The sequence below is a fragment of the Micropterus salmoides genome, unplaced genomic scaffold (genome assembly GCF_014851395.1).
Source record: "Micropterus salmoides isolate LMB-PRFRI ecotype aquatic unplaced genomic scaffold, ASM1485139v1 Ms_hic_scaffold_7, whole genome shotgun sequence".
Classification (NCBI taxonomy): Eukaryota; Metazoa; Chordata; class Actinopteri; order Centrarchiformes; family Centrarchidae; genus Micropterus; species Micropterus salmoides.
In genome coordinates this window covers 6,770,231-6,797,061 of record NW_024044459.1, presented here as the reverse complement: position 1 = coordinate 6,797,061, position 26,831 = coordinate 6,770,231, and the positions used below count along the sequence as shown (strand labels likewise).

The window sequence follows — 26,831 nt, the reverse complement described above, 5'->3', positions numbered from 1 at the left end:
GCTGTTCACACTGTTATTTGAAAATGATTATTGATTTGGGTCAGTTTGGCCTGCAGTCTGCAACTTTAGCAGAGCTTAAAGGATAAGCCTGGTGATATTTTTTTCTTCCTGTCCTCAAATCCCATCAAAAAGACCAAAAGCACTACATCAACTACTAATACATCTAATAAGTATTGTCTGTTTATCTAAAGCCTGATAAATCTTATTCCTCTGTGTCACAGAGCTCCATTGTTGTCCAACACACATCAAAGAGCCACACTGTACTGACAGATGGACTGACTCAAGGACTGAAACTCCCATGGCTCCCTCTTTTCTCCAGCTGGTGCCAATCCCAGGTTCCCATAAAAAGTGTAAAACAGATTTAATTAAACCTACATTAAAGAAAGGTCATTATTTGACTGTACATATTTTAGGAGGTTGTTGTCATCAGCAAACACTGTTGTACCTTCTTCAAAGACTGCATCTGTTTATCTGGTCTGCTGTCGTTAATAATAAGCAAATATTTATACTACATTCGTCCACTGATTTCTGTGCCTTCAATTGCTTCTCTAGTTACATGTAGGCACAATGAAAGGCAATGCAGGAACCAGACATGTTAATTCAGTGCCATGGGAGAAGCTTAGTTATTGTCAGTAAGCTTTTTGAAGAAAGTATTATCATCCAATGTGACTTTTATGCTCTTATTTTAGTACGTAGGATACTGTACTTCACTGTGCAGACATGTACCAATCCCTCCAGCACACACACAATGTTCACTGACTGAGTGTGAGTGTGGTGTGACAGAATGCCTTAATTATGGATTAATTGTGTCATTAGCAGGTTTCTGCTGTTGCCACCACATTGGGCCTGTCAAGGTTAATTACTGGAACATGTTTATTTACTGTCAGGCACCACCGCAAGCTGTCACTTGCATGGAAACACAGACAAACACACACAGATGCTGTTCACTCAAACAATTCACAGGGCACCTCGTGTCTCTCAAGCCCCCAACATATTCCCCTGCTCTTTTGTTTATGCTTCAACACTCTTTGTACAGTTCTCAGTCAGCCACCTGAAATACAAACACACTGTGATCCTGCAGTTTCCCTCTCTCCAAAAAAGAAACTGAAGTCACCAGTGGTAGAAATATAGGCAGTGCAGCCGCGCTTCGACCCTCTCTCAAAATGATGTACAAAGTGTGCTTATTAATAAATTAACTTAATTAGTCCAGTTAAAACTTAGTTGGAGCAAAGCAGTTTATAAACATTCCAGTAACTTATCACTGTTACTGTACATTTCAAATCTGTGCTAGTGGACAGGCCTGTTCTATATGTGAGTAGGCTAGGGGTGGAGGATGTTTACAAATTCCCAACCTGTTATAATGTCTTTGTTGCATGATTAGATCAGCTTGTCAAGCATTTATTTTTTAATATGAAATATGTGACTTCTGATTGTCAAAGATAAAATATCAAAGCAGCGATGAACAGGTTCTCGCACCTTCCCACACATCAGGGCACGGCATCAGTCAATGCTGCTCAGCAGTCTCATGCATTTGGACACTGTGCGGAGGAGATTAATTTCTTCCTGATGCCCAAAGACTGGCATGGGCATGTAGATGTCCTCAGGCCAGGCCTCTTATCAAACATGTGAAATTTGGGGCAGTTTGGACAATGTACATTAAAGTTACAACAACTTCCTGTGTCGTGGTGAATAATGCGTTACCATGGCAGCAGCGTTTGATGAAAACTCACAAGCTTCACAATAGGCTGTAGCATCATCACGATCTTATGCCTTTTCTGCCTAAATTTGAGGCGGATTTGGCCAACCTAATAGGAGGAGTACATCAAAGTATGAAATGGTCAGATTTGACCATGTACACTCAAGTTACAACAACTTCTGATGCCATGATGAAACATCAAAATTCAACGCCAGAGCACAGACACACCTGTCAACGAAAAGCCCTCACTAAGCACAACACAGAGCTTGTAAATGGCAAAAAAATGTCCTAAATTGCACTTTCAGTTCAAAATGGCTGACATCCTGTTGGATTTAGGGTTTGGGATGAGAGGAGGCTTTTCTGTGTGCCATGGGATGATACATCTGCCCCAAACATTTCCGACATCTAGATAAGAAGCATCGCGTGAACTCCTTTGTTTAACTTTTATAGGGGGCGGTATGGGGCCATTTTGCCACGGCCATGCACAAGACCAATATTAGACATACATTTTCAACACTTCTGTCAAGTGTGCAAAATTTCAAGAGCTTATGAGCACTTTTAGCCAGTCAAAAATGTGATTCGTTTGAGCAAAGAAAAACAATAACCAGAGCATTTCCAATAGGGTCGCATCCATTCGATGCTCGGGCCCTAATAATATTATCATATGATTCATAGTGCCTTTTGTGTTTTATCAGCAGTCTATTTGGTCCTCCAGCTCTATAGAGAAACTATTTTGATAAAACATCTTTATGACTGAGTTTACAACATTAACACCCTCTAATGGTCTGCTTTGAACCTTGATCACAGCTCTGTAGGTCAGGGAAACATCATCTTAACATTACAAATAGGCTATTTTGATTAACAGTGGCCACTAGAGACAGTTATATGGGATGGGACATGAATGTAGGAGAGTCATAAAGTCTGATTCAGGCCTACTATCCATTAGCCTATATAGCATAGACTCAGAATGAACAGACAATGCAGTGCAGATCAGTTAACAATGTAGCCTGTAGCCTATATACCCAACCTATGTCACAGATCTGTCACAGCATGTGGATACTCAGAGCATTTTGGGGATGATGCATTAATGGATAAAGAGACAGAACTTGTGTAATTTGCAAGATAGATTTAGGTAGCACAAAAACAGAAGAAGAAAAAGATGAGAGAAAGGAAACGGGACAGACACACAGAGAAAGCGAGCGTGCCGGCTTTGATTGATTTCAGCTGTAATCTGCTCACTAACTCATCTCCAGACATCTCTCTTTCTCTCTCTCTCTCCATCTCTAACAAACTCTCCGTCCAATAAAGCCCAGTCGGGTCCTGGCCGAGCAGCTGTGAAGAGACAAACCATTTATCAGCCTGTCAGCTCTTGCTGCCTGTTATTCCTGCCAGACAGACTGCATGGCTTTCCGAGACCCATTAACTCTGACTGAGGAGCGCTGGCAGTGCTGCCTTACAAACACACACACACACGTACAGTGTATATATACAGTGTTTCATACATATGTTTAAAGAGTTTCTAAGGAGATTAAAGTTTATAAAAAGTGACAAAAGAGGACATTTTACACCTTGTGGAAGAGACAAAAAATAAAAGATGGATGTGTGTTGATTAACAATCTCACACGTGGACGGTACAGCGTCCAGACGGTGACAGACAGACTGACTGGTCTGACTGAGGCTGTGCCAAATAACTGTAAAAGCAACCGCCTGCTCCACCATGCAGGAAACATGGACTGAGGGCGCCATCTAGTGCACAAAACACAAAATCACACAACCAGCGTCTTCCCGAGGACGCTTTCAGATGGTCCCCAAAGTAGCCTATAAGCTAGTGTTGTTGTACAGGACAAACTGGGGCTTTGCACAGTACTCACTGTTAACATACATCTCATAACCCAGCCCACTGTGACCCAGTGGACTACATTTAAAATCAGTTTAGAAACTGTATAATTGACTATTTAAAAACAGAAAAAGGTTCAGGTGGTCCTTTTCTCTGTGAAGAGTGTGTGTAGTATTTGGTTTAAATGTTTAAAAGCAAGCATTGTAGATGACTGTATCAATGAAGTATGGCAACGGTGAGTGAGCAGCTTAGACTAAGTGGGTCTAAATTTGGATGCCATGTATAATTGTGTGAATATCAAGTGGAAATCACTGGAATACAAATGTAGATAACATAGGCTCCATTTGTTAAGGAGTTTTTCTTTTTGCTAACACCGTAAGAGCAGCAGCAGCAGTTTCAGGTTGCCTGTCTTTTAAACAACTAGATCCAGAGCTTTGTTTATTCCAGCTTCTATGAACAAGCTTAACACATGAAGTCCTACAGTAGTTGTGTCATGTTATTTTAATGTACCTTATAGGCTCTGTAAACGTTGAAACTTTTTTCTACAGTTGCTTCTGTAGCAACACTTGCTTGACAGGCTGATCCTGCTTAATGCAATAGCTGACCTCATTAGTCACACATCTCTTGATGTAAACACTCAGACACATCATCAGTGTTGTATCCTGGAGTCATTGGGAGTTTCAGGCCTTGCAACAGACACCGAGGACGTGTTCGAGTAGCATTCTATTGACCCCACTTGTCACCCCATTTTAACCAGAGCCATCTCTTGCTCTCTCTTACACCTTCACATTGTTGTCAATGGCTCTCGTTCTACATACTCCCGTAACGCCCACGGTCCACTCCAGTCATAGTCCTTACTGAGGGAATGATTAGCAAACCCCAGACTGCACACCTCCACTGGCATACATCGCCCATTCCTGCGGCAGTCCTCCACCAGCTCCTGGTACTTCCCCCTCATCCTCTCTTGCGCCTCCTCCACCCTCTCCTCATCATTAGTACCTTAAAGCTCAACTTAAAAACTCCAACACAAAAGAAATACTGTTTTTGTCCAATATTCCTACTGTGCATGTTTATCATTCAAGATTTTGATAGTTTCCCTGCTAACATTTTAGACTAACTTGTAAAAATCTGGTTTAGGTTTATTGTTATTTCAAATACATAGCACACTGTGAAAGGAGTGTTTAATAGTTCAAACACACCTCCACACTGCAGCCATTTTGACTTCATACCATGAAGTTATTGGTATAGATCTTTTTTTACAAGACATTTTGACTTGTCAAAGCAGGAAAAGGCCCACTTGTCCTAGTAAGTTATTCCAGTGAGCCAGCACACACAATACCAGGACCTCCCCTAAGCCAGCCATTATTACTGTTATCAGTAAGGCTTGGGCTTTTCCTGTAAAGGTATTCTCACTCTCTCATTTTCAGGAGAACAAAAAAGAAAATACAAAAAACGTACTTGAGGGGCAGGCTACAGGATAGTATAGGTCTACACATCCAACAATGTATTAATGCTCTGGGACGAAATAAACGTAGTGGTTGGCCAATATGACTCAGTTAGGCCATAGCATGCATAGTGAATGTCATCTTTATATATCTGTGCATGGTAAATACGTTACAGTTAATACAGTTTACTTCAATGAACTGTCAAGCAGCTCAAAACATTTCTATAATAAAGTGTAGTCTTATGCTTATTCAGTACTGTACAAAGGTTTTAGGCAGGTGTGGAGAATGCTGTAAAGGAAAATTAATAGATTATATTTATCAATTAGCAAATACAAAGTGAGTGAAGAGAATTAAAATCTAAATCATTATTTGGTGTGACCACCCTTTTGCCTTCAAACAGTATCGATTCTTCTAGGTACACTTGCACAAAGTCGGGGATTTTGTAGTCATATCTTTGGGTGTATGATTAAACAGTTGCTAATGATCACTAATGCAATCAGTCATTAACTACAAACTGTAACAGCTGTGTAGGAGGAATACAACTGGCTGAGGAACAGCCAAACTCCGCTAACGAGGTGAGGTTGTCAAAGACAGTTGACTGTCAAAACAAAACAAAAAACACTTACTCATCATGTAATACCATCAGATAGGCATCTGATTGGCCCCAGATTTGTTCTGCATCATGACAATCATCCCAAACATACAACAAAAGTCACTAAGAACCATCTTCATAATGACAACGTGAAAGTTCGTTAGAAATCTTTACAAATTTATTAAAAATACAAAACAAAAAAGCACATGTAGGTAAGTATTCACAGCCTTTGCTCAATACTTAGTTGAGGCACCTTTGGCCCCATTACAGCCTCAGGTTTTTGAGTATGATGCCTCAAGCTTTGTACACCTATTTTTGGGCAGTTTCTCCCATTCTTCCTTGCAGGATCTCTCAAGCACCATCAGGTTGGATAGGGAGCGTTGGTGCACAGCCATTTTCAGATTTCTCCAGAAATTTTCAATCGGGTTCAAGTCTGGGCTGTCTGGGCCACTCAAGGACATTAACAGAGTTGGTGTGTCCTTTGTTATGTGTGTGCTTAAGGTCATTGTCCTGTTGGAAGATGAATCTTGGCCCCAGTCTGAGGTCCAGAGCGCTCTGGAGCAGGTTTTCATCAAGGATTTCTCTGTACATCGCTGCATTTGTCTTTCCCTCAATCCTGACTAGTCTCCCAGTTTCTTCCGCTGAAACACATCCCCCCCAGCACGATGATGCCACCAACATGCTTCACTGTAGGGATCGTTTTGGCCAGGTGATGAGTGGTGCCTGGTTTCCCCCAGACATGATGCATGCCATTGAGGCCAAAGAGTTCAATCTTTGTTTCATCAGACCAGAGAATTTTGTTTCTCATGGTCTGAGAGTCCTTCAGTTGCCTTCTGTCCAACTCCAGGCGGGCTGTCATGTGCCTTTTACTGAGGAGTGGCCTCTGTCTGGCCACGCCACCATACAGGCCTGATTGGTGGAATGCTGCAGAGAAGGTTGTTCTTCTGGAAGGTTCTCTCTCCACAGACATGCTGGAGATCTCTGGACCATCAGGTTCTTGGTTACCTCCCTGACTAAGGCCCTGGGCGGCCAGCTCTAGAAAGAGTCCTGGTGGTTCCAAACTTCTTCCATTTACGGATGATAGAGGCCACTGTGCTCGTTGGGACGTTCAGTGCTGCAGAAATCTTTCTGTACTCTTCCCCAGATCTGTGCCTCGATCCAGTCCTGTCTGACATCTACAGACAATTCCTTGGACTTCATGGCTTGGTGTGTGCTCTGACATGTCCAATCAACTGAATTTACCACAGGTAGACTCCAATCAAGTTGTAGAAACATCTCAAAGATGCTCAGTGGAAACAGGATGCACCTGAGCTCAATTTTGAGTGTAGAAAAAGTGAAGCGCTGTGAATACTTTCCAGATGCACTGTACCTGCTGAGTTCCTTTAAAAACTTTGTGCAAGTGCACCTAGCAGAATTGACGCCGTTTTAAAGGCAACGGGGGGTTCACACCAAATACTTCTTTAACTTTAGATTTCTCTTCCTTTTCACTTTTGTTTTTTTTTAATTATCAACATCTATTTTTGAAAGAATTCTTACTTTACAGTATTTTTCCCCATACCTGTCTAAAACATTTGCACAGTACTATAGTTAATAAGTAATCACCATGGTGGCCTCAAAGCACATACACTCTTGAGATCTTCACAGCAAAACATTTCTCAAAACAAAACTTTTAAAAGCAGAAATAACACAAGTCAAAAAATATACATGTTCAGGTTAAAATGTTTTCAATGGCAGTTTGTGAAAAACCCCTCCATGAGAAAAACAAAACAAACAGCATGGTTTATGTGCATTAGCATTTTAATTGGACAAAGCAAGAAAACATTGATTACAGTAGCAGAGTCATCAGTTCTCAGGGCTAACACCTTTCTAAACAAAAGGGTCTGAAAATGTCTGTAGGCACTGCCTAATTAAAAAGTATCTTGTCAGGTAAAAGAAACCAGCTCTATAAGGCAACAGTCTCAATGTAGGCCTCCCCATTTCTCTGGCAAAAAGAGCAAGTGTAAAGGTTGAATCCACTCAGATTTTTTTTATATAAAATACTGGCGTTTCAATAGATTAAAAACCATCAAAAGTGTCAAACATGTTCACCCTTTAAACATTGAATTGTGTTAAATTTTAAGTATGCACTGCATGGCAATGCTGTCTATCCCTGCACGGAAGAGTCGCGTGTTGCACTGTGCCAGTGTCACATTTGATAGTGCCACTCTGCTACGTACAATGTTGGAGTTAACTGTCGAGTTATCAAAACAAAAAAAGAAAGCAAGCACCCACAGTTAACAGTAGCATTTTACTTACATCGTTTCAAATGAATGGTTATTTACATGTGGCGAAAAGACTGAGGCTGTCTGAAAGATATGAAGGAGAAATGGAATGCAAAAAAGGAAAACACTCTTGGTAGTCAAATTTGTCCCAAGTACAAGAGAGGAAAAAACTGTGCAATATGTATCTGCCCTTACAGAGAAACAGCAGTGGCAACAATCCCTGCAATTGATTTTAATCCAAGAGAAAATGAGAACAAATTAAACAGATTTCCATTCCTCAAATAATAACTAAGGTTCATAACTTAGCATGACTCAGACTTTTAACAGTTTCTTTAAAAAAAAGAAAAATAGACAAACCTCTCGGTGGCTGTGTGAGACAACAGAGTGGAAATGGAAGCAATTTGTAAAACCCAAAAACAAAATTCCAAAAGTTTCTCCTTTACAGTTTATACTCATTTACAGTTAACTTAAAAATGGTAAGAGCCCTGGTTCATGGCCAGTCTTGCCTACCACAAAGGGTGTAAATACCTGTGTGGGTCAAATCGCTCCTCCCTGGCTCCCGTTACCTTAATACCCCCATGAAATCCCATTTACATCTCCTATAGACGTCAACCTTCCCATTAGGTTCCACATCCAAGTAAAAGTCTTAGTCCTGCCACAAATGGAGGCGGTGTTACACAGCCCTGCGGGGCACCGTACAGCCAATAAGAGGCTGATGGTTGACAAATCTCCCACCCTGCCCACTTATCAGTGTGTGGGGTATCCTGCGGCTCCCATACCGGGCTGGTTGGCTAGCATACTCCCATTCAATCCCTGTGTAGGCTCCATTACCCCACCGTTACTGATGGCGCTCATGCCAGTCCACCCAGCACTGGCCGGTAAGTGACTGCAAAAAACGGAGGTAAAGAGAGAGAGAGACAGAAAGACAAAATGCCAGCAGGTTAGAAGAGACAAGGCGAAAGGGAGCAAAAAGGGGACGGTTTATATTAGAGCTACTAGAATCTGGACAGGCTAGAATGAGAACAAGAAGACAAACAGAGTTATCAGAGGTTGTGAGGGGGAGGCAGGCTGGGCAAAAATCAAGCTAGCAAAAAACAGATGAAAAAAAAAAAAAAAAAAAAACAGAAAGTGGAGGACTCTTTGGAGGGGCCAAAGGTAAGTCATTTGATTAAACACGGGTGGACAAGCAGACAAAGAGCATACAGGCTAAGCGCAGCGAGCTAAATATTCCTTTGTACCCACAACTGCCGATAACCACGAACATATGACAGACCGATAAGACACATAATGTAGATGTAGAAATTAATGTAGATTGACTTCATCCCCCTTGCAACACTTCTACATTTGGCCACAACGTACAACAAAGAAGTAAATTCTCACCTAATTCACATGATGTATTTGAAGTATTTTATCATTCATGTAATTAAACTAAATTCTAAGTTCAGTGTGGAGATAACACAGCTTATAGAGGATAAAGTTTTATCTTCAAATTTCAAGTCAAGAGAGGCCTAGCCTCCATCTTAGGAATTGTGCATTTACTGTACATTCAACAAACACACTATCACTGTTTTCATTACCTCACACCTTTGTACAGAGACTCTTCATACAGCTCTTCACCAAGAATTTAAGACTGTCAACGACACATGGCCTCTCCTTTATTTTTCTTGGGTGTACAAAACGTCACTGCACATAGGCTGTCTAAAAAAAAACAAAATTTGATAACCTACAAATGATATTTAACATGTCCTGCTGACATTCACATACATATCAAATTCTCCGGTATATGTAAAAATAGATCAATGAAATCAAAAGGAAAACATTGTAAAAAGCTATGACATGAATGTAGACATACAAAACAAGTGAACAGCCTTAAAGAACACAGTCCTTACACACAGTAGCAAACTTACAAAGAGGGAAATTAATTCATCATCAACAAACTATCTCCAGGTGTGAAAACTTTGTTCTGGGCTTTTAGCATCTCTCTTTTTTCCTCAATTTAAATCAATTATCTTTAAATGTTTTGAAATTCAAAAAAGAAAAAATAAAGCTTTTAGCTAGTTGAAGTCAGCTTCCTTACCATCTTTTTTGGAACAGACTACAGTTTTGAACTATTGTGCACTATAATTAAAGGTGACAAACATTTGGGTACAGAACCCTTCCGTTATTAGGATTTGCTGTGCACAGTGGGCAATAATGACACACTGAAACATGATAAACAACAAAATTAAAGTTCAGATTGTTCTGTGTGTACGTGTATGCTTATTTCTCAATCTTCTCAAGATGAGCAAGGTGAGGGGCTGGCGAGGGGAGGTGGGAGGATGTGGGGTGGGGGAGGGAGGTCATGGCTCCCTCCCATGGCCAGAGCTGGCTCTCGCTGCCCCGGTCTTGACAGGGGACTCTGATGGTGCTGGAGTAGGAGGAGGCGGTGAAGGGGAGCCCTGTGCACACCGTGCTACTTACTTGAAGCCCTGCTGGTTCCAAGCCTGGCCGTAGACGCCGTAGGTGGGGACCTGCCACCCATTTGGGACATACTGGCTGATCTGGGGCCCATTGCCGTACCACTGGCCCCACTGGCCGTAGGGCTGGGCTGCAGGGAAGCTCATCTTGTTCTGCTGCAGGGTTCAGTACAAGAAGAATAGATTAACTATGTTTTATGGCAGCAGTGACAAATAACACTTCCTCCATGACCGATTTTATGTCAGTATGTTATTTAACTATGTATAGATGCAAACTAATTATATAAAAGAAAATCACTTTTCTGAATTAACCAGTATAATGTAATGTAAAACATACATAATAAATACGTAGATCTTTCCCATTCCATTCACCGCTAGGGTTGGGTACCAAAACCTGCTGCCAACATGGAACCGGTTCCTATCTACTGGACCGAATTAAAATGCAAATTGCCGGACCATTTAATAGTGTCGACTGAAATATTTTTCTTCTGGTGCTCCAAAACGGACGTTATAAGCGGCGCCACTATTCACTGCAGTAACAAAATATAGATTCCCTCAATGAAAGGCTATGTGCCGACAAAAGCTTTCACTTTATTAATGCTGCAACAATACAGGCTACCATGAGCCGCAGCCTACGCCACAGAAACAAATCTTGCTCAACAGTGAGCTGCACATGTTAACTTCTCTGCTGTTCACTCTCTCTGTGCCGAGGCTAACTAACACATACACACGTGCACACGCCCCCCTTAACTCTGCCAATCACAGGTAGGAAACTAAATGATTGACAGGCTTCTGCCCATATCACACGTTCCCTGACAGCCATGACACATTCTCACTGAACTCCTGGATAAAACAGCCATAAAAAAAATAAATAAATAAAAAATTGGACATTTAACAAATGTATTTTTAAAAAAGCCTTCAAATAGGCCTACTAGTTTTCGTCATACTATTTTCTACCCATTTTATGTCCCTTTGAAATGCACTTCAATAATCACAGCCTGTTGTATGTTCAACTCATGTAAATTAAATGATGGTGGCAAAATGCTTGTTGCATTCCTCTTCCTGGGTTATGGTTTCAAATCGAGTTCAACGGACTAAAGTTCAATGGACTCAGGACACACAGCAGCACTGGCTTGCAGACGTCATGTTATGTTGCGCTACAAACTTCTAAGAAGAACAGCAACTAGCGACTCTTCCCTTTACACAACGTGTACAGTATATGCTGTCCTTACCTGGGGCAGAGGCATCTGCTGCATCGGGTTCATCATGTCCGGAGTCTCTTTACCCCAGTAGCATTTGACTATGTGGCCCTCTATTGAGGTGCCATTCACTGACACAATGGCATGGGCTGCTGACTCATGGGAGTTAAACCTGGACAAAAAAAGAGGGGGGAGAGAGACTAAGGACACGCTGAACCTGGTTTTGTTTGCAAACTGTGAGAAGTGAATGAATGTTTATTAGGCTATGTGGTCACTGAAGAAACACACCGCACAATTAATTCTCCAATTCAAGTATCTTACAGGCATTGTATTTAGCATACCAGGAAGCGGAATCAATACTTCAGCAAAGAAATCGTTAAAATGATTCCTACCACCAGAAAACATGGGAGACCAAAAACCTGTATGTGGATAGAATCCATGCTGATTATGTAATTAAAAACCATGCTGTGTCAGTGGTTCTCAATCAAGGTCCTCACTGTTTAGAGCACTGCAGGGTTTGTCTCCTATTTTGTAGTGAACTATATTCTCAGTACACCCAAGTGTCTGTCCTTGAATATATTATAGGGCTAGAATAAACAAATCAGCAGGACCCCAGATTGCTTAGGACCAAGATAAAGAACTAGTGCATCATACTGCAGTAACATGGTTTAAAGAAAAAGTTAAGAAAATAGTGAAGTAAATATGAAACCTCCACACACCTCACAAATGAATATCCTTTGTCTGGGAAAACTCTGATTTCCATGATTTGTCCAAAGGGGGAGAATGTCTGTCTCATCAGTTGCTCTGAAAGCCAAACAGAAAGGGAACATCAGATCAAGTTTCTATGTGGGTTGGTGTGTCATGAAAAAACATTTACTGCATGAGCGCTGCATACCATCATCCTTGGTGACTGTATAATGACTCAGAGCTTTAGAGTGACCCATCTGAGCAAAATAAACTTTTAGTAATGACTAAAGAACAGTTACCGCAGGCATTACTACAACAACTCCTGAAAAGAAAAGCCTGCTACCAAGTATATTCTGTGTGCACACAGCTCAATATTGTTTATGTCTACATGACTCCACTGTCATTCAAAAACTCTGAGACATACGAACACATTGAAAGACATTTTTTCATTGCGATGAACATGAGCAGTGACGTTTGAAACAACCTTGTCCATTTTCAAAAACTCTGACAAAGAAAACTTCAGTGAGCACGCTCTGGGATGCTCTTCTGTTTTGACATTGCTACTTTGAGTGTGAGGTAATACAGCAGCTGTGTTCATTTCAAGAAGGATTATGTCATCGATTGTAATGTGTTAATAGTAAGTGAGTTCTATGGCACAGAGTTCCACAGATAAAGATCAATAGTAGTGGGATCAATTTATTGTTGGTTTTGGCCTTGCGTTTTAAAGTGGCGCTCACTGGCTTTCATCCGAAAACAGCTTATTTACGGTTTAATTCATTATCTTTGAACTCTTTGCTCTTTACCTACCAATGTCAGTATCTTTATCATACTGATGGTAGCAATGGTACTACAATAATATTTGTTACCCTTGAGTATGTTGTATTACTGAATTGAACCTGTACAGTCTGATGAGGACTGTGTTGAAACATGTAAGCATTTTTTCTTCTGTGATGGCAGATAAACAAGTGAAATGTGATTATTTTGTCCTCCTTCACTTGAGAATGTGAGATGCGCTACCTTTATGTATTTTTTCGCAATATGGTCACTGGATTTTGGGTTTAGCACTCCACTGACAATCCCATTTCCAAGCACAAACTCCTTTTCCAATACAGTATTCATTACCTGTCAGTCCTGTGCTAACTCCGCCACAATACACAGTGCAGTTACTGGGGCTGGACTGATTCACTACTTCATCAAAGGATAGGTGTTTGGAGTTATCTGCCAGGAGAAGACAAGAGTAATGGGCACCGTTATAAAATGAATCCAACATCCTGAGTAAACAAGCAAAACATAAACATTTATGACAACGCACTTTCATAGGTGGTCTTCGGAGCGGGGGGTTTTCTTGTGGCCCAGTTAGTTCGAATCTGTCTGCCTCCTAACCACTGCCCACCCATCTGCTGAATGGCGTTCTCTGCGTCCTGGTACAAAGAGAGAATCTGCTTATTCCACAGAGCTGCAGTCTAATGACATCAAATCTAACATACACTCCTTTAGAAGACACAGCACATAGTAGTGTGTGTGGAACTGCCTGGAAATATCTGATGCAACTTCAAAGACATCTCGAATGTAACGACAGAAACTGTTCTCATTTTTGGCGCATGTTCTATGATAATACAATATATATATATCTCAGCTGACTTAACATGACGCTGCAAAAATATGAATAACTTGGTGAGTTATGTCACTGTACTAACCCATTTGTTGAAGAAAGACACGAAGCCATAGCCTTTAGATTTCCCTGTAGCCATATCTTTCACAACACGTGCATCTCTGTGGACAAACACACCAATAGGAGCACATTAAAAACATGCAACACAACACAGGGCTTACACGGTACTGAAAGTGCAAAAGCATAATGGTTTAATCTTATACATAAACTCTCAAATTTTGATTATATCTCCTATTTCCTCTATGAATGTATCAATCCAAGATTTCTATGATTTTATTTAAGTATGAGGCAGGACTGGGGATAACAATTTTCAAACAACATTTTCTTCTGTCTAACCTTGATTAAATCATCTTTGTCGGTAAATCTTAGCTTGATACTTACGATATCCTGCCAAACGGACCAAAGGCAGCTTTGACGTCTTCTGTAGTTATTTCTGGGCTGAGGTCTCCAACAAAGACATGAAAGTGATCTAAGGGTCATATCATAGTTTGCCATGTTACCATACACATACACTCCATTTCCAACATTGTCACTGGATTCACTGATTTTGTTTATCAGTTTGTTAGCAATAGAAGGCCAACAGGACAGTCAATCAGACTCTCCCAGTGTTTTAATGGCATAAAGTATATATCCCCACCAACAAACACTTGTACTTACTACTTGTGTCTTTTTTCTGGCTGGTTGGCGTCGTGGCCCAGTTGACTTTGACCTCCTGCAGAAAGGGCCAGAGAAAGAACAGGCCAGGTGGGGTATGTTTACATGATTTACAGTAAAACCTGGTAATGTCCACTATAAGGGTCTGTGATTTAAAGGATGCCTTAAGTACTTTCAAAATGTTAAATTAACTTTAAAAAGATGCCTTATCACTCATTTCTGTCCTGCATAAGCCAAGTGACAGAGTGCAAAAAATGCATCATGTATCAAATCTTAAGATCTCAATTAAACTTAAATAAATTTCATAAGTGGGAGTTTCTCAGCAAAAAAAGCAAAGGGTATAACAATGGTATGATAAGAAGGGGGCATAAATGCAATGTTGAAACATTATATTGGGAGGCATGAGCCAACAACAACAAATGCAGAATTGCAGATATTAACGAAAGGTACAAAACTCATCTGCGGTGGTTACCAATGCACTTCACCTAGTGTGGTTGCTAAGTTCAGCGTCAGTCATTAGATTTTCTGGTTTATATCCTAGCACTGAGTCCAGAAACTCAAAGTCATTATTACACCATCCAGCGGCAGTTTAATATACTTTTATAAGGCCCTGTGGTCCTTTAAATGTTGCAGACTAAAGTAGTAAGGGTTTGCTCTATTGTTTTAGATAACTTGCCTTTTTCCAGTTCTTCCTAGACTTTTGTGTTGCCATCTTTCTAATGTACTTGGTCTTTGTATGTTTTTTGATTGTTTTATTAACAGTACAGCACTGGCTTGTTGGGTGGGTCCCTGAATTATATTTCTATCATTAATTTATTGTTCTCAAACCTCACTTTGTCATCATATGATGAAAACATTCCTCCACACCTAACACCACAGCTTCATATTTTTCAAGACCTTAGGGTCTAAGAAGACGTAATGGAAACTATTTTACCAACAGGGAGATAAGTTTCTGGCAGTAGTAACACACTGTTCAAAATCTGATTTGGACCATGGCTTTACTTCCCCGTGTAAGCTGGAAAACCAATTAATGGCTTGCAGTCCACTTTTTTTTTGTTTTTTTTGAAAAAGGCACACAACCTAAACTCCCCACACCCGAAACCCACCTGTCCCCACTCACCCTGTAGACACGATAGCTTACCTTACCCATTATTTTCCTTCCATTCATGGCTGCCAATGAGGCAGCAGCATGCCTGTGGTCATAGAACTCCACAAAGCAGTATGGATCATTTCCAGCCGTCTGTCAACAGGAAAACAAGACTGATATTAAGTCCACAGCAAAGGTGACATTTTAATCACTGCAGATGACAACAGCCCGCCTACTGTAGTTTGGAGTGTACGACCTGATATAACAGACTGGCAGAGTAGAATTATCAACATCAAGCAGATGTTGCATTCAAACTTTCATAAGCAGCACTGCTGCCTTCCAGGCCACTGTTGAATGGCATTTCCTGCAGTCAAACAAAATACCAGAGAGGACAAGACTCACATCAACTATCATTTTACAGCTCTTGCAGGGTCCTATCTGTGTGAAGACCTGCAGAATGAGGGGCTCGGTGACATCCCTGGACAGATTCCCCACATACCTGCAAACAAGGACAGAGATGGGTGAATTGAGTCTTTGTCAAACAGGAAGTAGCATGCAAACAAAGGCTAGTAACCCAGGCTAGCTACAACCCACAACAATTCATTATATTCACGTGAAATAAACGATGATGGGCTGAATACTATTGAAGATAGTGTCAATTTTACACAGACAACCCGGGCACCGTCACCTCTTACTGGAGCTGTCCCGGGCCGTCTCTCGGAGCGTTGACGTGGCTTCTCTGCCAGCTAGCTAAAGATAACGCTAGCCGGTTCAAAAAGGGCCTCATGCTAAGTGGTTTGGCAACTAACAGGTCTTTATAAAAACTAAACCCCTTCCACGAGGTTCTAGCTAACGCCTGTTAATTAATAACAAAGCAGGACTCTTAATAAAGCCATCATTCCATAAAAACGTGTGTATTTTAGAAGAAGCGGCTGGCTAGCTGCGTCCGCATCTTTAGCTCATGATAACTAGCATTAGCATGAGCGGTTTCATTTTCAAGCGAGTTACGGTTCCGTCTATTTGTACGACTAAATCAAACAAAACTTTACGTTCATGTACAAATGCTATGTGTCTAACTACATTAACAAATGTCACTATTGTCGACGTGAAATGGCAACGCGAAGTTAATGCCCATGTGTGGCTAAATTAACAAGGTTTTACAGGTTTTAATTGAAACAACAACGTGGAAACATTTCGGACGCGCCTTAGTTACACGGAGCCTTCCCATTCCAGGACATAGACAGGGCCGCTGTTACTCACAAGGTTCTGGGTTGATCGTCCTCCATCGTCAAGGTTTAGTGGTCGCGTCCTGAGAGGTCTTTAATCCAATGACATACAAATGGTTTGTGCTGAACTTGAGCGACCGCGAACGTAAAGGCGTTATCTCCCGTTAAATGATAAATCGGTGGCCGATTCTGCTCTCACACACACCGCAGACAGCCTCAGTCTGATGCAAACAATAGGAAGTTGAAGATGGCGGAGGAGCGGCGTCAGCAGCGTCAACCTGCGCGCTGAACTGAAGCCTAAATCAAGCATTCTCCCACACACAAAGATGTGGCTCCACATCTGTATGACATAGCTGTAAATACAGTGAGTTTTGTAGTTTTACACAACCGTGCAAAATAATAGTTTTTATTAGTATATCCGTCATCAGTGCTTAATCGACCAAAGTGCAACAACGTTACAAAATTCAGCTGGACGCATGTGGGAATGCATAACCCAGCCGCAGATACCGGAATGTAGCTTGCAACACAGTTGATCAGCGTTATTTTCATTCATTAAGGTTACATTAAGTATGAAGTGCTACGTTGCAACATTTTAGTGGTTAATGGTTGTTGAAGAAATAAAATATGTGCGCCGCCCGGGAATCGAACCCGGGTCGCAAGAATGGGAATCTTGCATGATACCACTACACCAGCGGCGCCTTAACCTAACAGGAAGGGTACGTGGTTTATCAAGGCAACCTGCTCTACTGTGGACATGACGGAAGCAGTAATATAAAAATAGGAAACAGTGGAAAACGAACTAATTCTGTGGCGCAAATGTAAAATACAGATCAAGAAATGAAATGCTCATTAAGCTTAAAGGTTGACGATCCTAGATCCACCTATATTATAAAGCTTCACCTGAACCTGCACATTATTTGATTTCAAAATCCCAAATATTTAACAGAGAAAGAGAGGAGTGATGTGGAACCATAACTAGGCTATTCGTTGACCTTGCTGCTTGTCGCAGCTAATTTTTTTTTAATACATCACCATAACAAGTAATATAATTTACTAACGGTTTCAGTAACGTTAAATGTGGCAGACTTGGCAGACCCGGGTAGAGGGGGTAGACCCAGTGGACCCCTTATGCTCCTCAAACGAAGGAGGGCAGTGTTGCAGCGTGTACGCTGGCATAACGGAGAAGAAGAGGAAATGTTCGTCATCGCAGAGCTTTCAAGAAAACATGGCTTCCCCTGTTGGTTGTGAGCATTATGTGCGCAGGTGCTTATTGAAAGTGAGTTAACTTTTCGAAATGTATTGTACATATTTGCCTCACATGTATGGTGGAGGCATACTGATGTTGACTATGCCTCACGGTAACCCCGCTAAGTTTTATATAACCATTGTATGCCACTGTATAGCTCCTCTGGTAGCAACCAATCACAGGTAACGTTAGCTAACTGAGTTACTCAGACGCTAACACGCAACACGGCAACTGTATCGTTGTGACATGTTAGTGTCTTATATCTTTGTCATGCGTTAGCTGCAAAAGATTAGGAAAATGCAAGAGCTTTAGAGTTTAGTGAGGATTGGATTGTCCTCGCTGTATGCTAAGTTAGCTTATTTACGGCTGGGCAATAAAACAATTATGATAGCGATATAATTTTTCTCAACAATATAACAAATGTTCAATAAATTTTTGATTTAGTTAATCTGAATCGCGAACAAACTAGCACTTAATTTTTCTAGGGAAAGAGATTTTTTTTTTTACTCGTGCATATTTGTTGTCAAAAGATTTTATCATAATTGTTTTGAATGTTCTGTCAGATTTGTTAAGTGATCCAATGTTTGACATCAAGTGTTTGTTTTAACCTTAAAGTATAGTTTAAAATCGCAATTAACCATCTGGTTTCTTCAACTTTCACTCAGTAGTAAAAATCAGCCTTTAAACTTGAAAGAAGTAAGGAGTTGCTCCTATTGTGATAATTATTGATATCGAATGATATGAAATGTTTTATCATGATAACAATTTTGGCCATATCGCCCAGTCCTACATCAGACCTATCGCTATGTCAGCCACACATGTAGGTCATTTATTACATTTATACCTAGAAAAGGTCAGGTTAAACTTTAATGTTACTTTTCTATAAAATTCCAGTTTAGTAGCAGCCAGAATTAATGTATTGCAGTAATTCCTAAAGTATAAGCACAGCCTGTCTTATGAGGATAATTGAATTGGGTCCATGCCTTGTGCAATCATATGTTTCTGTGTACTGCAGGCACCTTGCTGTGGTAAACTGTACGTGTGTCGGCTGTGCCATGACGCAGAGGAGAACCACCAGATGGATCGATTCAAAGTCAGAGAGGTGCAGTGCTCTGTGTGTCAGACAGTGCAGCAGGTAACTGTAGCTGATATGTTTCAACTCCACTTCCAGTTGTAGCAGGACCTCTCAGTGATATTTAAATGTCACTTGTTTCCCTTTGGTCTATTTGGTTTATTTGTTTGTATGTACTGGATAGCTCGCATCAAGAAAAAAAGAACGGTAACATGTAAGATATCACTCATTTAGGCACAGCAGACTTGCCAGCAGTGTGATGTGCAGTTCGGGGAGTATTACTGTGACATTTGCCACTTGTTCGACAAGGATAAGAAGCAGTACCACTGTCAACCCTGTGGGATATGCAGGTGAGCAATACTAGAGTTTATATATGTTAAATCTTTTTTTAATAGCCTTTAGTAGAAGATACTAACAATGATATGGATATTTGAGGAACAAAAGTACAACTGTCTCAAGGTAAATAACTTTTTTAAGTTGCACACGAAATTCCCAAATTCCTTGCTACAGATTTAAGTGTTTGTACACAATAATTCAGTGGGTTTTCAAAAGCCATATGTCACCTGCCATAATACTGTATGTGTATATTTCATGTGTGAATGTTAATATTTCATGTTGACAGTGCCCTCAAAAAAAAACCTATAGTATATTGTGTGATTCTTGTCCTGTAAACACACAGAACACAACCACATATCCAGTTTTGTTTTTGCTTCAACTTATAACTCAGCGTTAGCGTGACAACACTGTGTTTTGACCCGTACAGAATTGGTCCCAGTGAGAAGTATTTCCATTGTGAGAAGTGCAATCTGTGTTTAGCCCAGGATCTGCAGGGAAACCACAAGGTGATGATTACCACTGCACCTGTTTCTGACCCACACACATCATTTGTTTGATGAGTGAATGAGCGTCCTCACTGCTGTGATTTATAATTATGTATTTATGTTTCAGTGCGTTGAAAATGTTTCGAGGCAGAACTGTCCAGTGTGTATGGAGGTAATGAAACATTTAACAAATTAGGGGTCAGTATGGAGAGCAATGTTTGATTTTTTTATGCAATTATGCAATACTTTCTCTACATTTCGATATGGCATTTCTTTGGTATGTGCAGGATATTCACACCTCCAGAATTGGAGCTCACGTTCTTCCATGCGGACATCTTTTACACAAGTATGACTCATTATTCTCTAAATACTAGTAGCTGGGATTGAATTGTCCATATTTTGCTGTTTAATGTACACCAACTTTAATTGAACTGCCCAAAAAAAAATCTAGGACATTGGCATGACAGATTTCTATACAGACTGATTACTCCATATACTATGTTTTTTAAAAAAAATATAATCATAGTATCTGTAAAATAAGGACAGAAATGTAATCAAACAATGACGAGGAGAGAATTGAAAAGACTGTTGATGATAAAGACTACTAAATCAATATATTTTCAAGCCCTAAATTATCATTAAATAACTTGTAATCCTAATTTAGTATCATACATCATGATTTATTATGACATATGGGTAACAATTGTGTGTGTTCACATTCTCTGCAGGACCTGCTTCGATGACATGGTCAGAACGGGGTATGTCTAATAAGTACTATTTCCTGGTAATTGTATAGTTGAGTAAAATATGGTCTTGTTCCAGACCAATTTATTGTTTATTTAATTGTATTATGCAAAACAGTTGAGTCCTGCTTTAGTCAGTGCGTTAACGTGTCATCAAGTAACCAGTTTAGTATCGAACGTCATGTAAACGAGAAAATTGGTTTCTGTAATCAGAATGCAGATCTCTCTGCCATGTATATGTGAACCCAGTTTTATAAACACATTTTTACCAGTAGGCATGTGCATGACAAAGGACTGCAGACAGGGAAAGAACGGCTGAGCAATGGATGGGATCATTACGCAGAGTGATGCGTCCTCTTATTTAAAATGACTCCAACATTTGACTATTATTTTAAATTCAGACACACTGATGCAGAGAGGAAAAGCTCTGCTCTGTCTATCAGTCTGCTCCAACACACACACACACAAAAGTGAGAAAGCAGTATCACGGTGCCTTCTATCAAATAAATAAGACATGATTCCAAAATAAGGCCTGGGGTATGTGATAAATCTGATTACTGACCTGCTGTGTGTGTGTGTGTGTGTGGATTTACAGCAACCAGGTTAGTAAACCTTATTTGTTTTCAGAGCGTATCGCTGCCCTCTATGTATGCACTCTGCCTGTAACATGGAGGACCACTGGGATCAGATAGATAAAGAGATTGTCCATTCACCGATGCCCACTGAATACCAGGGTGCCACTGTCAAAGTAAGACCTTAATAATATAATAAAATACATAATGTAATACTTTAGTTAAAAGTGGGGTTGAGTTACCAATTGATCTGAATCTCTTATTTTTGACATGACATGCCCATTTTTTGTATTTTATTCAATCCAATTTGTACAATATAATAAAAAATGGGCTGTGGTGACTGTTATGAGTAATCCTCTAATCCATTACTTTTATTGTTCCACGCTATAGATTATATGTAACGACTGCCAAGCTCACTGCACGGTGCCTTTCCACGTGCTGGGGATGAAGTGCAGTGGCTGTGGCTCCTACAACACAGCACAGGACGGAGGACTCATCCAGCAGCCAGAGCAGGACACTGGGAATGAAGCAGAAACAGACACAGAGCCAGAGCAGCCAGATCAGCCTCCGTCACCCACGCCACATTAAAATTACAGCCAACCACAATGGGCGACAGTTATACTTAAGACATGTGGCTGGTGCACTTGTAGTAACTTGCATTTAGTTTAACAGCAGACTGAGCCAATCCAGGGCTGGAACCTATCCCAGCATGCACTGGCTGGTTGAGATGAAGGATACACCTTGGACAGATTGTCAGTCTATTACAGGACTAACATATATCCACACACATTCACAGCTACAGGTAATTGAGTGTCATAGCTCATCTGACCACCCGGGGGGGGCATCATGGCCAATAAAATGGGCAGGTGAGGAGGTGTTGGTGGAGGTTGTACAGTATCAGACCAATTTCTGTTAAGGTCAGGCAGTGGGACGTAGTTTTGGAGAAAAGTGAAACCCATCACCTATGGAAATACAAAAGGATTGAGGACTGATACAAATATTTAGAAAGAAAGATCCAATCCAAGGGGATTAGATCTTTCAATCACCTTTCACGGATAGCAGCATCTTTTTGGTCTAATTACTGGGTGTGGATCTCACTCTGAATTATTTTTATTAATAATTGATGCTACATGTGATGACATTAGTAAAGTTCCTGTCATATTGCTTTTAAAATGTTTGTTTAAAGGCTGTGATTCCAAAATAAACAAAAGTATAACCCCCCCCCCCCCAAAATTTAGAGGTGTGTGTGTGTCTCGCTGTAAAAACAAATGACTGGCTGGGACCTTTAACCTGCTCATCTTCTAAAGCCAATGAAGAAGATGACTATATAGTCTGAATGTGGCAAGTCATGCCTATTTGTAATAATAATAAAACTTAATGTGACATAATTAAAACTCCAACACGTGTATATATTGGATATTTCCTTCTCATTACATGCATACAGTATGGTAATTTCTGGAATTGTTGCTGTGACATAAGGCCCTTATTTCCAGCAAAAAATGTTTGTGTCTTTGTTACTTGCAGGTGTGAAGTTTGGTTACCTTTACAATGATGGTAATACAAACTCCCAATAAACATCATTTTACTAAACATTATTATATTGTGTTGTCTTCTGAACCAGTCATTGAATTCAAGATGAGTACATTTAATTACATCACATTTTCATTTTCAGCTGCTCATAGGAATATATTTGAGGGCTTCAGTTTTACCGTTGAGTTCAGACATTTCCATTGTCTCTATTAGCAGTCATGTACAGTAGCACCATTATAACTAAACTAAACTAAACTCTGATGAAGGAAATGTGAACTCAAAGACTTGATATTACAATGATTATGTATGAAGACAATGCTACCTACACGTAAGTCAGTAACATGGAGTGAAACTAAAACTGAAATGGATAACTTTCAGGTGAGGTCACATGCTATCTCCTCTAGGTGGATCCGGCACAGGAGTTGTGAACTGGAAAGTGAAACAAACCGGAACACCAGTCAGGGTGGTGTCGATAGCGATTGGCAGGGGTGGGGCTGTGGAGAATGGTGGCGCCGTTGCTTTGGTGATGTGTGGAGGAAGGGTTGGAGTGGCATCCTGGAGGAATCCTTGGTATGTGGCGGTGGTGCCTTGTGGTTGGTTCGTGCCACCAATACCTATTGTTATATCAGTCACTGTAAGTTCTGGGTGCAGTGAGACATCTGTATTTGGTAGAACGTGCATAGTGTCAGCAGTAACTGAGTCGTGTGCAGGATCAGAATGAGGCATGTCCTGAGAAATGTCTATACCCAGAGCAGTTTGTGAAGGATCATCTGGCATGAGTTGTAAAGCGTCAGAGGAGGTTTGTGGGTCGTCATGGTCCGGCAGGGCTGAAGTATCAAGCGTGGCTGGAGAAGGCCCTGTGTCTGCAGAGGGAAGTAGGGCTGCAGTGTCTGTGGGGTCGGTCTCCTCCATACCATTAGACATGTCTGCCAGGGGTTCCTGTGAAGGCCCAACTTGAGTGGCAGCCTCCTCTGATGAATTTGACTCGCTGGAGTCTGATGACTTGGATGAATCCTCGCACTCACTGAGACAGACCTGTTTTTATAATAAAGAATTCTTAACATTCGTCACAAGTCCTCTTAGATTATAGTGGTAGCAACAGAATAATCAAGTTACTCACTGGTTTGGACAACGCTACAGTCACCATGAAGACAGCACAAAGTGTAGTCCTCAGAAATGCCATTGCTGTCTTTCCTGTATTTGCTGAAACAAATAAACCATAAACACTATACTGGTAAATTGGTAGAATGTATTTTTAGTGTTCATGTACTCCACTACATTTCAATGGGAAATATTGTACTTTACATTTGCCTGACAGCTACACTTACTAGTTATTTTGATGACTATTCTTCATACAAAACAGGAAGCACTGTTCAGTGGGAAAAAATAATTTTGGTCTGGAATTTAGTCCTCAAAATTTTTATTTTCCCATAAAAAGTGAAACAAAACTGCAACTGTAGTAGGAATATTTCAATGGTTTTAATGCAAATAGTTTCAAGTAGTTTCTAAAATCAATTTCATGGTAATTCTATTGTCGCAGCCTGCTTTAGAACATTTTTTGATCAAGTTAAATTATGTTAAAAATGGGTTTCACTATTCTAGCTACTCTGCAAAATGAAGTTGTTAGGACTCAATTACAGAAATAAATGTATTCATAAGATTGAGGGATTTCCAAATTAAACTGCCCGATAATTTAAAATCATTTAAAATCAGCTTCACCTCAAGCTACTACAATAAAACTGCTGCTCACACATTAAGGCATCCGTTTTAAATGTATATTAATGTTAATTAACTTTGGCGTGACAGTTAGCTACAAAAAGTATCAGCAAAAAGTTAAATATTAAATAGTATTTTAGATAATACAGCATTCCTGCTTTAAGACCTACCTTGAAATGATGAGTATCCTCTTGTCCCTGCACACCACAGGGATACGGCAGACTAATACTGAAGTGTCGCAACTCAGACAAAAGCAATAGAGTAAATGCTCATTTCTTCCTAGTCTTGCATTGGACATATTTATATATGGCTGTTGATGTGTGTGGATACAATAAACCAGTAATTCATCATCTGGTTCATGTCCTTAGCATTCACTCCTAAATCATGAAACACCCCAGACACAGTGAAATTAGAGAGGGCTAAAGATTCTTAAGAGGGTAGGAGAATAGGTACACTAGAAGTGCCTATTCATAAGCAAAGTAAACATGTGTTTTGTGGTTTGGGTGTAAACAATGGGAAGAATCCGATTTAGTCTTTAAATACATGTCATCAGAATTTCTTATTTATGTCTCATCACGCATACTCATTACACTGACTGCAACAAAAACAAAATTTAATTAAATTTGTTCAGTCTGCCACAGTATCCTGTAGCTTTGCTTCCAGCAGTAAATAAACTATGCCATTTGTCCACTGAAAAAATGATGCTTTCCACTAAAACTACATGTCCACATACTGTCAACAGTCAAGAAGTTACAAACGTGAGAATCAAAGCAGTGGACTCTTATTACACAATACTTAAAGGATCTACAGGTGATGGTCAATTAATTAGAATATCATCAAAAAGTTGATTTATTTCAGTAATTCCATTCAAAGAGTGAAACTTGGATATTATATTCATTCATTACACACAGACTGATATTTCAAATGTTTATTTCATTTAATTGTGATGATTAAAACTGACAACTAATGAAAATCCCAAATTCAGTATCTCCGAAAATTAGAATATTACTTAAGACCAATACAAAAAAAGGATTTTTAGAAATGTTGGCCAACTGAGAAGTATGAGCATGTACATCACTCAATACTTAGTTGGGGCTCCTTTTGCCTGAATTACTGCAGCAATGCGGCGTAGTATGGAGTCGATCAGTCTGTGGCCTGCTCAGTGTATGAGAGCCCAGGTTGCTCTGATAGTGGCCTTCAGCTCTTCTGCATTGTTGGGTCTGGCGTATCGCATCTTCCTCTTCACAATACCCCATAGATTTTCTATAGGGTTAAGGTCAGGCGAGTTTGCTGGCCAATTAAGAAATACCGTGGTCCTTAAACCAGGTACTGGTAGCTTTGGCACTGTGTGCAGGTGCCAAGTCCTGTTGGAAAATGAAATCTGCATCTCCATAAAGCTGGTCAGCAGCAGGAAGCATGAAGTGCTCTAAAACTTCCGGTAGACGCTGCGTTGACCTTGGACCTCAGAAAACACAGTGGACCAACACCAGCAGATGACATGGCACCCCAAACCCAAATCAGTGACTGTGGAAACTTTACACTGGACTTCAAGCAACGTGGATTCTGTGCCTCTCCTCTCTTCCTCTAGACTCTGGGACCTTGATTTCCAAAGGAAATGCAAAATTTACCTTCATCAGAGAACATAACTTTGGACCACTCAGCAGCAGTCCAGTTCTTTTTGTCTTTAGCCCAGGCGAGACGCTTCTGACGCTGTGTTTTGTTCAAGAGTGGCTTGACACAAGGAATGCGACAGCTGAAACCCATGTCTTGCATACGTCTGTGCGTGGTGGTTCTTGAAGCATGACTCCAGCTGCAGTCCACTCTTTGTGAATCTCCCCCACATTTTTGAATGGCTTTTGTTTCACAATTGTCTCCAGGGTGCTTCCATTGCTTGTACACTTTTTTCTACCACATCTTTTCCTTCCCTTTGCCTCTCTATTAATGTGCTTGGACACAGAGCTCTGTGAACAGCCAGCCTCTTTAGCAATGACCTTTTGTGTCTTGCCCTCCTTGTGCAAGGTGTCAATGGTCGTCTTTTGGACAGCTGTCAAGTCAGCAGTCTTCCCCATGATTGTGTAGCCTACAGAACTAGACTGAGAGACCATTTAAAGGCCTTTGCAGGTGTTTTGAGTTAATTAGCTGATTAGAGTGTGGCACCAGGTGTCTTCAATATTGAACCTTTTCACAATATTCTAATTTTCTGAGATACTGATTTTGGGGTTTTCATAATTAGTTATAATCAAAATTAAAAGGAATGAACACTTGAAATATACCAGTCTGTGTGGAATGAATGTATGCATTAAACAAGTTTCACTTTTT

General features: G+C 40.4%; 3 protein-coding genes and 1 non-coding gene across 4 annotated transcripts; 1 reads left to right on the top strand and 3 right to left on the bottom strand.

The window, feature by feature from the left end:
* Nucleotides 1-7,349: 7,349 nt before the first annotated feature.
* LOC119891133 (nucleolysin TIA-1-like) lies at nt 7,350-17,058 on the bottom strand. The gene is made up of 12 exons (XM_038702475.1): nt 16,847-17,058; nt 15,989-16,085; nt 15,641-15,739; nt 14,503-14,557; nt 14,227-14,314; nt 13,871-13,946; nt 13,486-13,594; nt 13,296-13,391; nt 12,206-12,290; nt 11,520-11,658; nt 10,292-10,443; nt 7,350-8,717 (listed from the first exon to the last, which is right to left on the bottom strand). Exons 1-12 carry the CDS (start codon nt 16,870-16,872, stop codon nt 8,579-8,581), a joined length of 1,161 nt encoding a protein of 386 aa, XP_038558403.1. The 5' UTR covers nt 16,873-17,058; the 3' UTR covers nt 7,350-8,578.
* A 381-nt stretch (nt 17,059-17,439) lies between these two features.
* trnag-ccc lies at nt 17,440-17,510 on the bottom strand. Its single transcript has one exon. It is a non-coding gene; the product is annotated as a tRNA-Gly (tRNA).
* Nucleotides 17,511-17,942: 432 nt separating this feature from the next.
* rchy1 (ring finger and CHY zinc finger domain containing 1) lies at nt 17,943-22,859 on the top strand. Its single transcript, XM_038702476.1, has 9 exons — nt 17,943-18,088; nt 19,074-19,193; nt 19,365-19,480; nt 19,894-19,972; nt 20,079-20,123; nt 20,239-20,297; nt 20,680-20,709; nt 21,322-21,442; nt 21,657-22,859. Exons 1-9 carry the CDS (start codon nt 18,038-18,040, stop codon nt 21,852-21,854), a joined length of 819 nt encoding a protein of 272 aa, XP_038558404.1. The 5' UTR covers nt 17,943-18,037; the 3' UTR covers nt 21,855-22,859.
* LOC119891136 (dentin sialophosphoprotein-like) lies at nt 22,847-24,765 on the bottom strand. Its single transcript, XM_038702477.1, has 3 exons — nt 24,683-24,765; nt 23,917-23,999; nt 22,847-23,831 (listed from the first exon to the last, which is right to left on the bottom strand). The coding sequence occupies exons 2-3, from the start codon at nt 23,977-23,979 to the stop codon at nt 23,181-23,183; spliced, it is 714 nt and encodes a 237-aa protein (XP_038558405.1). The 5' UTR covers nt 23,980-23,999; nt 24,683-24,765; the 3' UTR covers nt 22,847-23,180.
* Nucleotides 24,766-26,831: the final 2,066 nt, after the last annotated feature.